This window comes from Saccostrea echinata, unplaced genomic scaffold (assembly GCF_033153115.1).
Source record: "Saccostrea echinata isolate AGI-Se365-2 ecotype Australia unplaced genomic scaffold, CSIRO_AGI_Sech_v1 ptg000054l, whole genome shotgun sequence".
In the NCBI taxonomy this organism is placed as follows: Eukaryota; Metazoa; Mollusca; class Bivalvia; order Ostreida; family Ostreidae; genus Saccostrea; species Saccostrea echinata.
Window position 1 is genome coordinate 44125822 of NW_026889803.1, and position 13556 is coordinate 44139377.

The following is a 13556-nucleotide window of genomic DNA, read 5'->3' on the forward strand; positions in this document are numbered from 1 at the left end:
TTTGACCAAGATAAGTTTGGTCCTGATTTTATGTGCATTGTTTGAAACATTGCATTGAATCAAAGAGATTGTACTTGAACAAAAATTTTTTTCACTTTAGAAACCTTGATCTTTGATTTCAATTGAAATTGGTCAAGACCAAATAAATGTAAATCATTGAAGAGAATTTACTGAAGAGGTATACTTTCCGAATGGTATTAATTTGTATGCAGCAACACATTTTCTGCAAAAAAATTGTCTTAATGTACTTTTTAAAAGTACATTTCAGCCAGATAGTGGCAATTTAGAAGGCTAAACAGAAATTGTGATTCTGCGGAATTATGACCCCATGGGAAAAAAAAAATGTTTACAGTATTCTAAAAGCTTTCATAAAAAAAGACATCTGTATTGTAATTCTAACCTTAACCTTTTTGGCTCAAACTTGAACAGGATATCCTCCCTATCTCAGATACTAAAGATCTGTATGATAAGACTGTGTCTGATGATCTTACACATCTCTTGTGGATCTATATTCAACCTATAGATGAGTTTAAAAAATACACAAAATAATATATTCAGTGACATAAACTTTATACAATAAATTGTACAAAACTGCAGGTTATTTTTTTTTTTCAATTTTGAAAAGGATGCAAGACAATAACAAGAGCGACTCAGAATAATTGTTACACTTGAAAGAGATTAATATCACATATATAGCTTTTGAAAAACGTGAGTATAGCTTCATTTGTATTTATCATGTTGAGATGAAAACGAGATCGGTGTATGTAGACTGGATAGATGAAAATCTGGTGAAAATCACAGTTTAAACAGTGACAGCAATTTAATATTGTCATTTTTAAAGGAACTTCTCTCTCTTTCTCTCCTCTCTCTCTCTCTCTCTCATAAAATTCAGTGAAATAAAGTTTGATCCACAGCTGTCCCAAACAAAAGTCTCCAAGATGATGGAATTTTCCATGTAGAGGCAGGCTTTATAATGGTCTTTCCATCCAAATCATATTTGGGCTGCAAGTATGGAAAATTACACAAGTATATAAAAAAAGACATTCTAATTGCATACAATACTTCAATTCAAATTCAAAACAGACTAGTTTATTCCAATACACAATAGAATAAAGATTTTAACAGAAAACAAAATGATGTACAGTGTACACTAGTAAATTGTGAAAGCCACCAGAATTAACAAAAATTTTGGTCAAGGTAATATCACCTTTACAGACAGGCACTCTAGCTAAGTATGTGCGAGAAAAAATATATATACTTCAGGGAGTGAATTACACAAAGATCTGTTTCAACCTTGAAATTGTATATGTTCTTGTAATTTGAAACTCAGGATGAGACCTTTCTACCATAGGACCTCTAAGAGTAATGTACGAGTGTTATTTTGAATGGAATATATCCTCTAGAGAAGTTTAACACAATCCTCTGTTACAGTAATGAACTTGACCTTTGATTTGGAAAAAAAAATTAGTTCAGGTTCACCAAACAACAGTACGACTCCATCCAATGACACACTATGGGTATTACATTTAATGATACATGGAAAGGCAGATGTACTATGGTACATAGGCAGATGTACTAGACAATGAATTTTCACACTGTCCTGTTCTGGCTTTGACCTCAGAGGTTAAACTTTGCTCATGATCATTGCATACCTTTTCCCCATGGATGTTATGTGGGTGAAGTATGAATGATATTAAATCATAGAAAAACAATGTAAATGCAAAATCCTTTGTAATGACTGATCTTGGAATTAAAAACTTTAAAATCTTCTGTTATAACCTTAATCTTTAAAAAGACAGCTTTTTGTACTCCCTTAACTTGTTACCTATATATAAAGATATTCTTTGAATGAAGCATGAGTCATACTGGACAAAGGCAGAGAAAATAAACCCAAGTCAAATTAATTTTGTCCTTTAAGTTTAAAACTTTGTTTTAAAATCACTGGATACCCCATATCTGTTGAATATTACAACAAGAGAGGAAATATCTTTAAGGCAAGGAATTTAGGCAATGTTCCATTTCTTGACTTTGAATTAAGAAATACTCTGAGTCACTCTGCCCACTTTCCCAAAAGATACCTTTTGAGAAAAAAAAAATTATGCAAGACACTGGGCCAAGGGGAGAGAAGTCTGTCAGAGGAACAGATACCAATCCTTATAATTTACACGCAAAACAAAACCTTAATAATTTTTAAAATTGATAATATTATTTACCTTAAAATCAATTAAATCTAGCCATAAGTTCAGGTTATAAGCCAATTTAACAGCATCCTGTGCATTGTCTCCTTCTGCACAAAACACAAGGAGGACTATAGCAGGTATACTTTCTTTAGAACTGCAACAAAAATAGGAGTTTGATTTATAACACAGATAAATGCTCTGATTTAGAAACAATGAATCAGATTTTTTTCTATGAATGATGTATGTGTAATAACTTTTTTGTAATAAGCTTTTTTTAATAATAAAAAAAAGCAATTTAGTGAAAAAAAAGCATTTTATTGAATCTTTCAGAGAAAAAATTACTCGTAAAACCTTAAAGTTTCGTATATTTCAGTGCATTTAGATTTTGTAATATGGATAAAGGAGTTAATATCACAAATATTTTTACTTGCCATTCTTCAAACAAGGTCCTGGCAATGCCACCCCCTGGGAGGTATAGTGAATCCTCTGTCCTCCCAGACTCAATAAGACAGGGTCTTTGCTCTAAAAGTTTCCACTGTAGAGCCTCATGACAAAACCTTTCCTTATGTTTGGCTTCCAAATCAGAGGTGGCTACATACCTGAACTGGGACCTGAAATTATAGTTATAAATGTGAATGCTTTCATGATAACTTTTCATGCTTTTTGATATTGCATTGGGTAGTTCTGACTATTGGCAACCAGACTAGAAACATATAAAATGATTTTTATAAAGCTGTAAGGTTTACTGTTATACATGTATTATCAATAACAACCACTAAATACTAGTAAGTTTAACACTATTCACATTTTTCCTTGCATAAAACATGTTAATCTTGTTTTCTTGTTTACAAAACTTTCATCAAAAGTGAAATTTTGCTTCAAAGATTTTGCATAAATTTCATTTTAATCTCTACCATCTGTTAGAAAATTCCCATCAATCCATTTTTATAGAAATGAGCTGAGAGTGATTCTCTCCCTTTAGGTATGGTGTGCAGAATGTGCAGAACTGAACCCTCAACAGAGGATGTCCTACACCAAGTTTTATTGAAAGCTAGGAAGCCTTAATTTTCTTTTCATTTCTTTTCTTTTAATTACAATTTGCTATGCTGTTATTCTCAAAGACCTTTGAAGTTCTTGAGAATAAATCCAAAGAGGAAAATAAGTGGTAACCAAAACTTTAAACCTTAAAGACAGAATAAAATAATGGACAAGCTTTAATCCAAATACTTTTCTTAAACTTGTGGTTCACATGAATGAATAATGTCTAATACCCTTGTAACTGAACATCAAGTCTTTCGTGTGCATGCATACTGCTGAGTATGACGACCTTTTCAAACTTGTTTTCTTTTATCCAACTTATCAACCAGCGTCGAAAACTTGGCATCTTTCCCTGAAGTGGAAAAAAAATACAAGTACTTTATTAGAGGAAAATTAACATAAACAAACAACCCTCTCAAATGACCTAGTGATATAGTCTTTGAAGTACATATTTTTTTCTTCTTAGGCCAAACAAAAAAATATGTGTGGTTCCGGTTACACTTCCAAAAAAATTAGGGTAGGTAGGTAGGGAATTTTTTTTTTTTTTTTTTCTTTTTTTTTTTTAACAAAATGTTTTTCTTTTATTTTTTCTTTAGAAATAATACCTATCACTGCTTTGCAAATGGCATTTAGATGTAGTGTGATAATATACTAATCAATATTGGTAGGAGACACCTACATGCTAGTTTGCTTTGGATTTAACACTATTAAACGACGTTTTGCAAGGAGGCCATCATTGCTGAAACTAAAACTTAAACTGGAGCCATTGATGGAAATCGGAAAATTCCGGAAAAAAATATGAAAATTGTCAAAAAAAAGTTTAGGGTAGGGGGTATAAAATAGGGAAGGTCGGGTAACCGGAACCACACATATTTTTTTATTTGGCCTTAGCAAAATTATCATGATACTAATACATGTACCACCCGGTAATTACAAAATTTAGAACCTCCATTTCTGAGAAAGATAGATACAAATTCCATTAAAATGCAGTCTTGCAGCTTCATCAGGCATCACCCATATATGAGGACCAAATTATATGAGGACCAAACCATTGTGCATGCAGAAGAATTACTTCAAACAGGTAATAAAAAAAATTCAAAGAGGTTTTGGATATTTTCATGCCAAACAAAAAGCCTTGTTTTCAAGTTTCACCTATTTGTTCTCGATGTACATGCAAGTTTGAATTGAGATTACTTTAAATAGTCAATAGATTGTTCAAATACATGTACATACTGAATATTATTAATGCTTTTCTTTGGAACAAATAAAATGCCAGATTCTAATCTTCTTGGACATCAAAGATACATGTAATTTGTGCCTTGTATTTTTATATTTACATTTCCAATGTCTTTGTCTGAGATAAAATTCCAAATAGTAAAAATACTTTATTTCTACATAAATCTACTGGTTCATCGAAAGGCGTGGTAAAAAAAAAAATCACGTGCAGGGCAGGACAAATAGAGACAGAAGTGGGCTTGTAGCACTTGACTCTGCATAATCAAGAGCATGTAAATATAAGGAATAACTGTCAGATTTTTTGGTTTCCTGACGATGATCAATCGATTGGCTTGCGTGATAATTTTATGCATAAATGCCTTCGGCGTTTATGCAAATTAACACCCAAGCCAATCGATTGATCACATCATGAAACAAAACAAGAGGCCCAGGGGCCACATCACTCACCTGAGCACTATGGCTAGGAAAATGCAGAAATCAGTTCAGTCTTGAAAGGTTGAAAAGTTCAAATAAAAAAGTGGTTCATGATTTGAACAAACTTGAATCTACACTATCTGTGGATGCTACCATATAAATATGACCAATCATGGCTTTGCTGTTCTTGAGAAGAAGATTTTTAAAGATTTTTCCTATATATTCCTATGTAAAACTTTGATCGCCCATTGTTGCCCCACCCGACCCCAGGGGGTCATGATTTGAACAAACTTGAATCTACACTACCTGAGGATGCTACCATATAAATATGACCAATCATGGCTTTACTGTTCTTGAGAAGAAGATTTTTAAAGATTATTCCTATATATTCCTATGTAAAACTTTGATCGCCCATTGTTGCCCCACCCGACCCCCGGGGGTCATGATTTGAACAAACTTGAATCTACACTATCTGAGGATGCTACCATATAAATATGACCAATCATGGCTTTACTGTTCTTGAGAAGAAGATTTTTAAAGATTATTCCTATATATTCCTATGTAAAACTTTGATCACCCATTGTTGCCCCACCCGACCCCCGGGGTGATGATTTGAATAAAAACTTGAATCTACAATACCTGAGGATGCTTCCATGTAAATATGACCAATCATGGCTTTGCTGTTCTTGAGAAGAAGATTTTTAAAGATTTTTCCTATATATTCCTATGTAAAACTTTGATCGCCCATTGTGGCCCCACCCGACCCCCGGGGATCATGATTTGAACAATTTAGAATCTACACTACCCCAGGATGCTTCCATATAAGTTTCAGCTTTACTGGCCCTGTGGTTCTTGAGAAGAAGATTTTTTAATGACCCCACCCTATTTTTGTCTTCTCTTGATTATCTCCCCTTGTGAGGGGACATGGCCCTTCATGTTAACAATTTAAATTCCCCTTCACCCAAGGATGCTTTGTACCAAGTTTGGTCAAAATTGGCCCAGTGGTTCTTGAGAAGAAGTCAAAAATGTGAAAAGTTTACAGACGGACGGACAGACAGACAGACAGACGGACAGACGGACGGACGGACGACGGACAAAATGTGATCAGAAAAGCTCACTTGAGCCTTCGGCTCAGGTGAGCTAAAAAATTAGACAGTTATTCCTTAAATACATACATGTATTACAACCTTCCTAATAAAGATATAAACTGCTGGTAGATTACCTTAACAAATGGAGCCCTCTGTTGAACAACCACTAGCTGGTCTAGTTTACTTTCATACACTACAATAAAAATAGGAATCATATTGGAAATCCAAAGAACAAGTTATACATGTATCTTTCCTTAATACATGTAAAATAATAAATGGAGTTCCTGGGTGTTTTTTTTTTGTTTGTTTTTTTTTTTTGCTCTTTTTGGGGGGAGGAGGGTGATAGCTGTTTGAAATTCTGTTGTCAATTTAACAAACAATATATTAACCATACCTGGGCAAGGTGATGATTAACTTTTCTTTACCTAACAATTTAAATTTTCCCCATTCATTAAGATTTACAAGTTTGGTTTTTATTTATTTATTGGCTCTGTTTCCTTTCTTTTTTTTCTTTTTATTGCATTTCCCCACTTCCCCCCTTAATCTTACCCTCACATGCAGTTACAACTTTACAGACATCTGCTTCTGGATGCGCAAACGGATCATTTCCAACCAAGGGCAGAATACTGTCATGATAGATGAAGCCACATTTGTCCAGCCACATGGTGGAAATCAACAAGTCAGCTGCTAGCTGTCCAACATTTCCTACTGATACTGCCGGCTGCAATGTTTTAAATAATCTAAGTAAATAACAGGCTAATCAGGGAATTTATGTAGCTCTGCCTAAGGAAAATATCAGCAGGTGGAAGACACATATATGTAAGGAAGATGGAAAAAAAGAAATGACTGATTATGATCATTCACATTTTGATGTTATTTGACCTCAAAAGGATTTATGATATGAATAGTACCACATCTGAACCATAGCATCTGAAATTTCATTAATAAGTTGGAAATAAGACCTTAGATTAAAAAAAAAAAAATTGGTTATTGCAAAGCCCTCTGGACCTGCAAATAATTAAGTTTACTAATCCATAATGTGTTTTATCCATATTAGGTACAAGAAAAGTGTTTACAGGAATCAAAACTTATTTTTAAAACTTGATGATATTTACATCCAAAATGTTTAACAAACACTTTTGATTCAAAATGTTTTGGGCAATTCAATCTCCAATTTCTGATATCCCCAAAATTTCTCACTTACAATGCTGGGCCCATATATCGATAATATCGATTCTGTATGGGGATGATAGACATATTGATACACATGTACAGATATTGAAATATTGCCAAAACAATTTCCAGCTTGTTTTTCCTTTGTTTACTTAAAATTTTGGATTCAATATATGTATGATAAATATGCTAAATATAAATATTGATATGAAATACATAATAATTAACATGATTAACATCACTTGTGTGAAATAATTTTGTTTTACAACAGATATACATCTACAGGCATGTAAATTATCCTTAAATGTGAAGATTGAAATGTTTTGTTCATTTCAATACAAAAATAAGATTTTATGATCATTTCAAAATATTGTATGGCATCTTAGCTCAAATATCATGATACATATCAATATAGAAAAAGTTGTATCATCCCAGCCTTAGCTGACAAGGAAATGTCCACCAGTGAATCAATGGATGCTCAGTTTTCAATAAATTTGTGTAACAAATAATCTAATATTTGCTGCATCTATTATGCAGATTCTTACTTGAATGAAAACCCACTTTAATATATACATAAATTTGGCATTTCTGTGTTTGTAATAAATGGGTTTCACTGTATATCACCTGAAATGTTATCTGTAAGTTACAAATAAAGCCCTAGATTAAAAAAAAACTCTACCTCTCCATACATAAAAAACGTATTTAAAAGGTTGTTTATTTTCTTTTATCTTGGAACAAGGGCATCTTATCGGAATATCCACTTTGTTCTCTATTACACATAAATATATACAGGAGCTTTTGTCAAGTTTTCTGTAATAAAGAACAGAGTGGATAAGATGCCCATGTGTTTGAGCTTCATTTGATAAAATTTTGGATGCCTGTGTTCCTGTAGTTTGAATAATCTGTTTCTCAGTTCGTGCCCTCATCACATCCGAATCCATAGGACAATATCATTTTAATGCTAGAATGTTCTATCTTGTGGCCCTGGTCAGGTCTAGTACCAGGGCTTGACATTAACTTTTTTTCCTACTTGTCCATTCGGACAAGTGATCAAGACATTCACTTGTCCAAACTTCACTTGTCTGAAAAATTTTCAATAAAGATCTAATACTGTCAACTTGAAAACTAAATTGAATTCCATTACATGTGCTTGATTGATTCATGATGTTATTGATAAATACTTCATGATCTTATTGATCTATACAACAAATACATAAAACAAAATTTTATCTAAACTTTCTGTCCTGAAGTCCTAACAACAACATAAATGGATTGTCCACATCAAACAGAATCCAAACTTCATAAATTCCATGCCTTTGCAGTAGTATGCAATTAGTTGAATTCAATTCCAAAAGTGTGAACTCAATATAGCAATCCATATTGGGATCGAAGTTCGGTATTATGTACATACTGCTTCTGTCTTTGAACTACTGGTAAATGTTTGACAGTTTCTTTTTATTATTTTGAGACTTCTTTACATTAAAATGCACTTGTCCAATCAGACAAGTGCCTAGCAATATTCACTTGTCCGTATTTTTTTTTCACTGGTACCGGACAAGCAAACAAACATTAATGTGGAGCCCTGAGTACAATCAGTACATTTAGTTATGTAGCTAGAATTACCTACCATACCTTTATTTAGCTACTTCAGATGGCTTTATTTAGCCATTTCAATGCAACTTTTCACAATTTTGCTTTTTACTTAAAAAAAGACAAAAAAATTGCAAGTATATGACTACTAATAGCGAGCGCAGCGAGCACTGCGAGCTCTTAAAGCAACGCCTGGTCGAAGAGAAAATTCGGACTTTGCACATTGATCCAAATGAATTTTTTTCCGCAGTTACCTGTTGTCCCATAATGCTTAGCGAACTGCATCTTGTTGCAAATTACGTTCTCGCAGTAGCAACAAAAATTCAACAAAAAATAAAATCACCTTGATTTTATGGATATATAGCAGATAAATAGTAGATTAAACGTTCTTGATTAAAATTAGCACTGATCAGACTCCGTTTTGGTAATGCAACATACATACGACGACATATGACGTCAGAGTCTAGACGTAGCAAATATCACGTGCAGTTTGACGAGCCCGATTTAAATAAAAACTGAAAGGTATCTGCGCTCGCCCTAACGGTCGCACCGTCAACATATTATTTATACTTGACCGCTTCTAACCAAAAGATGTATTTCCAACTGTACACCATTTTGTGTGCGATGAGGCAAGGATAAATACATGTATGATTACTTCACATTGTGCTGAATAATTACCAGTCAATTATCATTTTAACCAGAACTGGTTTTCTTTGATATTTTATCCAAGAAGTAACTATTTGCTCACAAATTAACTGTTGTATATAACCCCCAAACTTTTAGAACTTTGATTGCGCGGAAAAAGACACATTTTCAAGTTAGAATAGAGTGATTTTTTCATGAATTGCCGCATAAAACAACAGATTTCTTACCAAGATTAAGGTATATCCTTCAAATGACCGTGGATTCTTTTTTTCTACTGGTATAAACATCTTGTATGACTTCAAAGGAGAATAAAAAATCATAAAACGGTAAAACGTTCACAAAATTACAAAAATATGTTTACTCATGGAGGCCGCCATTTTGTTTGCTTTGGAGAATTGTTACATAAAATTATTCGTAAACATCAATGAATTGAAAACCCGAAGGGGGTTAAATAAGTAAATAATTTCAGTGAAGTTGAAAGGCAATTTATGCTTACAAACCTGCTATTTAAAATGGGTAAAAAGAGTAGAAAAGTTCATTTTTACGACAGCCAAATCCGTCAAGTGCAAAGTCTTCCAACTGCGGCCAGCCATATATATTGCCTACATTTGCACTGCATCACCTAGTCCATTATGGGGCGCCATTTCTATATTTTTGAGGTATTTTTTGATATCAAAAAAAGAATTCTTGATATCAATAATTCGAATTCTTGATATCAAAAAATAATTCTTGATATCAAAAAACAATTCTTGATATCAAGAATTTGAATTTTTGATAACAGAAAATGATTTTCTGATATCAAAAATTCGATTTTTTGATATCAAAAAATGATTTTCTGATATCAGGAAATCAAATTTTTGATATCAGAAATTAATGTAGATTTTCTGATATCAGAAAATCGAATTCTTGATATCAAAAAATCAATTTCTGATATCAGAAAATCGATTTTTTGATATCAGAAAATAAATTTCTGATATCAAAAAATGCTTTCAAATTTTTGATATCAAAAAATCGATTTTTTGATATCAGAAAATATGAGTGGAATAAATAGAACTTACATTAATGAATGCTCCCTTATTCCGTATCAACGATTAGTTTACTCGTATTAGTGTTATCCTGAATACCGATCCCGCTGCAACATTGTATGTAATGTTTACTGTGATTAGTGTTATCACTTCATAGTTTATTGTCTAGCCTAAAGCGTTGTGTTTTCTTAATAAACTTTTTGTATAGATTAATGCAGGGAAATAAATAAATATACGTAAATTGATACATGCATTTACAATGCTGATAAGTTTGAAATGTCAGAATTCCAAATAAGTCTTGAAGCCCCCCTTGAGTTGTAAAGACAAGAGATTCGTAGGAAATGACAGTAGAAATGAATAGAGTAATTAACACTTTATGCATTCAGTAAGTTCTCTTTACATCATAAACACTTGTAACCCTCATTTTGTAACATATACAAGTTCGCCTTTCCACTAATTCTATAGAAAATAGTACAAAACCCAAACACAGGGGAACCCTACTTCTGTGAAAACAATCTTGGGGAGAATAGATTATCTGTATGAGCCTAAACACTTATATTTGTTGAATTTCTGATATCAAAAAATTGATTTTGTGATATCAAAAAATCCAGTTGAATTTCTGATATCACAAAATGATTTTTTGATATCAGAAATTCGAATTTTTGATATCAAAAAATCTCGCTTATTTTTTGATATCAAAAAATATATTTTCTGATATCAGAAAACGATTTTTTGATATCAAAAATTCGAATTTCTGATATCAAAAAATCATTTTTTGATATCAGAAAATACCTTAAAAATATTAAAACGGCGCCTCATAGTCCATGAAGCTGATTGTTCGTTTTATATTATGCTTGGAAAAGGTACTAACTTAATTAATATATTTTCTGAGCATGATAAGCTTATATTCACTTCCGTACAATATTTTAATATGTCAATTGCTGTCAGCTTTTGAGAAAAAATTGACAGAATCTCTATAAAAATATTAATTATACAATTTAATTTTCTTTACCATATTTGAATTTAAAAATTCAAATTGTACAACATTCAGTATCAAACAAAGAAACAAACAAAACATTCTCAAATTCCGCGAGAAATACTCGAAGATTTATGATGGATAATTATTTTGTTGTGGAAGGACAGTAAGATTGATTGATTTTATCATGTATTGTTTGACGTCCCATTCGAGAAATTTTCACTCAGATAGAGATGTCACCGCATAGGCGCCGGAAGCAAATTGAAAGGGGAGGGGGGAGGGGCTATAAACCAACAAAAAATGTTCGGGGGCTTAGCCCCAATTTTCAATTGCTATATTATGCATATATGTTTGCAAAAAAGGGGAGGGGCTCCGCGCCCCGGTTCCGACGCCTATGCACCATATACCGGTGAAGGACTTCAAATTTAAACTTATACTCGCCACTGAGGATTATTGAGCAGTGATCATGAAGATTCTTTATGCCAACGCTTACCGTGACAAGATATGTGTACCTTAGTTTCAATCACAGGCAATTGGTGTTACTTATTTTTCTTTTTAAAAAAAATATACCCCAACCTAATAATTCACCAGCCCGGAGGACCGGGCTGCTCTATTTTATGCATATAAGTTTAAGTTTCAGTGTATGGGATTGAGTTGGGAGAAGTTATTATTTGATAGGGGGTATATATTTTTTTATTAAAAGAAAAATAAGTAACGTCAGGTGCCTGTGGGCCCCATCCGAAAGACACGTGACTTTCACTTCTAATGCCGGGCGCTTGGCGAAGGAACAGTCTCAAGTTGCGGCGAACGAGAATCGAACCGGGGCCTTAAAATCCAATTACGAAGTGAAAGCTTAACGACTAGCTAGGTTACCTTGACCAGTAAGAGCCATACATATAGGTACTTGGTTTCAGGATGGTGTACACACTCATTAAAATAAAACTAAAAAATCGCTGAAATAAGCACTTTATAAAATAATCATTTTATTACTGAATATAAAAATTCTTTTTATATACAGTAATATGATAATTTTGAAAAGTGCTTATTTCAGCGTTTTTTGATTTTTATTTTAATGAGTGTTTTCAGATATAACTAAACTATAGAAAAGCACATAATGCACAAAATACACCATCCTGAAACCAAGCGCCTATGGCAAGGACCAGCGGTAATTTTAGAGGAAAATTCTCAAAATGTACAGATTTGGTTTATTCAATATGTTAGAACTTTGGTCCTACATATAAATTTTGTCTCAGAAATTCAAACTTTATTACATATATATATGCTGGGAATGTTTAATGTGGGTTTTTGGAACAAATTTTTACACTGGCATTTTTTTTTCAACATACTTTGCCAAAAATTGCAGATAACGAAAAAGCCAACACAAATTAACATTGAAAATTGCATAAGAACTGCGAACTGCCGCCTACCCAAGTCATTTTTCAAAAGTTAACATATTTGAATGATTTTTCACATTGATATAGATATTTATGTGAATGCGGATCGACTCTAGCCTTGAATAGTCTATATTTCAGCGAGGCAAGGCCCGTGGCAACGTTTTTTCAAAAGGGGAAAGGGGGGGTGAACCTAAAAAAAAATTACAAGCAAAATCCATAAAAATAAAAACTGAAACTGTTCAAACTCAAAAATCCTTTTTCATCAATGCTGGAATTTTTGTGTTCGACCGTACAGGAACAAAAGGTGTGGAGAGAATTAAGGGGACAGACTGTAAAACTACATGCAAATCAAAACCTCTCCCCCACCCCTATTGCCTGGAGGCTACATATGATAAATAGCTGTTGTCTTACTTTTCTCAATCACACACCCTTTCACTTAACGTTACACCAGGTTATTGTTGAGATCCGATCGAGTCTTCCCTTTCAATTCGGGTCATAGACGCACTTAGCTGGTGAACAGTTTATTATTGAACCCTCGCTGATTTCGGCGCTGCATGGACAATACGTTTAAGCGGAAACTATAAAACATTTTAGCCGGAGATTTCAGGCGCAGTTCCAGGATTTTTTTCCGGGGGGGGGGGGTTCCAACCCAGTCGAAAAAAAATTCCAACCCAGCAAATATCCTGACAAAAAAACCTAAACTCCTTTCCTAAACGTATCAAACCCAGAAAATTACCCGATAAGCCAAAAAAAAAAAAGGTAAAATCCCTTTCCCAAACGTGAAAAAACCTATTTTG

The 13556-nt window shown here is 33.2% G+C and overlaps 1 protein-coding gene across 1 annotated transcript; it reads right to left on the minus strand.

Annotated features, from left to right (window-relative positions):
• Window positions 1–553: 553 nt before the first annotated feature.
• Window positions 554–9734, minus strand: LOC133172718 (proteasome assembly chaperone 2-like). Its single transcript, XM_061307672.1, has 7 exons — window positions 9592–9734; window positions 6506–6677; window positions 6091–6149; window positions 3452–3570; window positions 2612–2791; window positions 2214–2334; window positions 554–1002 (listed from the first exon to the last, which is right to left on the minus strand). The coding sequence occupies exons 1-7, from the start codon at window positions 9682–9684 to the stop codon at window positions 889–891; spliced, it is 858 nt and encodes a 285-aa protein (XP_061163656.1). The 5' UTR covers window positions 9685–9734; the 3' UTR covers window positions 554–888.
• Window positions 9735–13556: the final 3822 nt, after the last annotated feature.

Excerpts from the sequence above, each read along its gene's own strand:
- LOC133172718 (XM_061307672.1), bottom strand. The coding sequence starts at position 9,684 with ATGATTTTTTATTCTCCTTTGAAGTCATACAAGATGTTTATACCAGTA. Across the intron at positions 6,150-6,505 it reads AGTTGTAACTGCATGTGAGG|TGTATGAAAGTAAACTAGAC; the intron begins GTAAGATTAAGG and ends TTTTTATTGTAG. Across the intron at positions 2,792-3,451 it reads CTTGATGTTCAGTTACAAGG|GTCCCAGTTCAGGTATGTAG; the intron begins GTATTAGACATT and ends CTATAATTTCAG.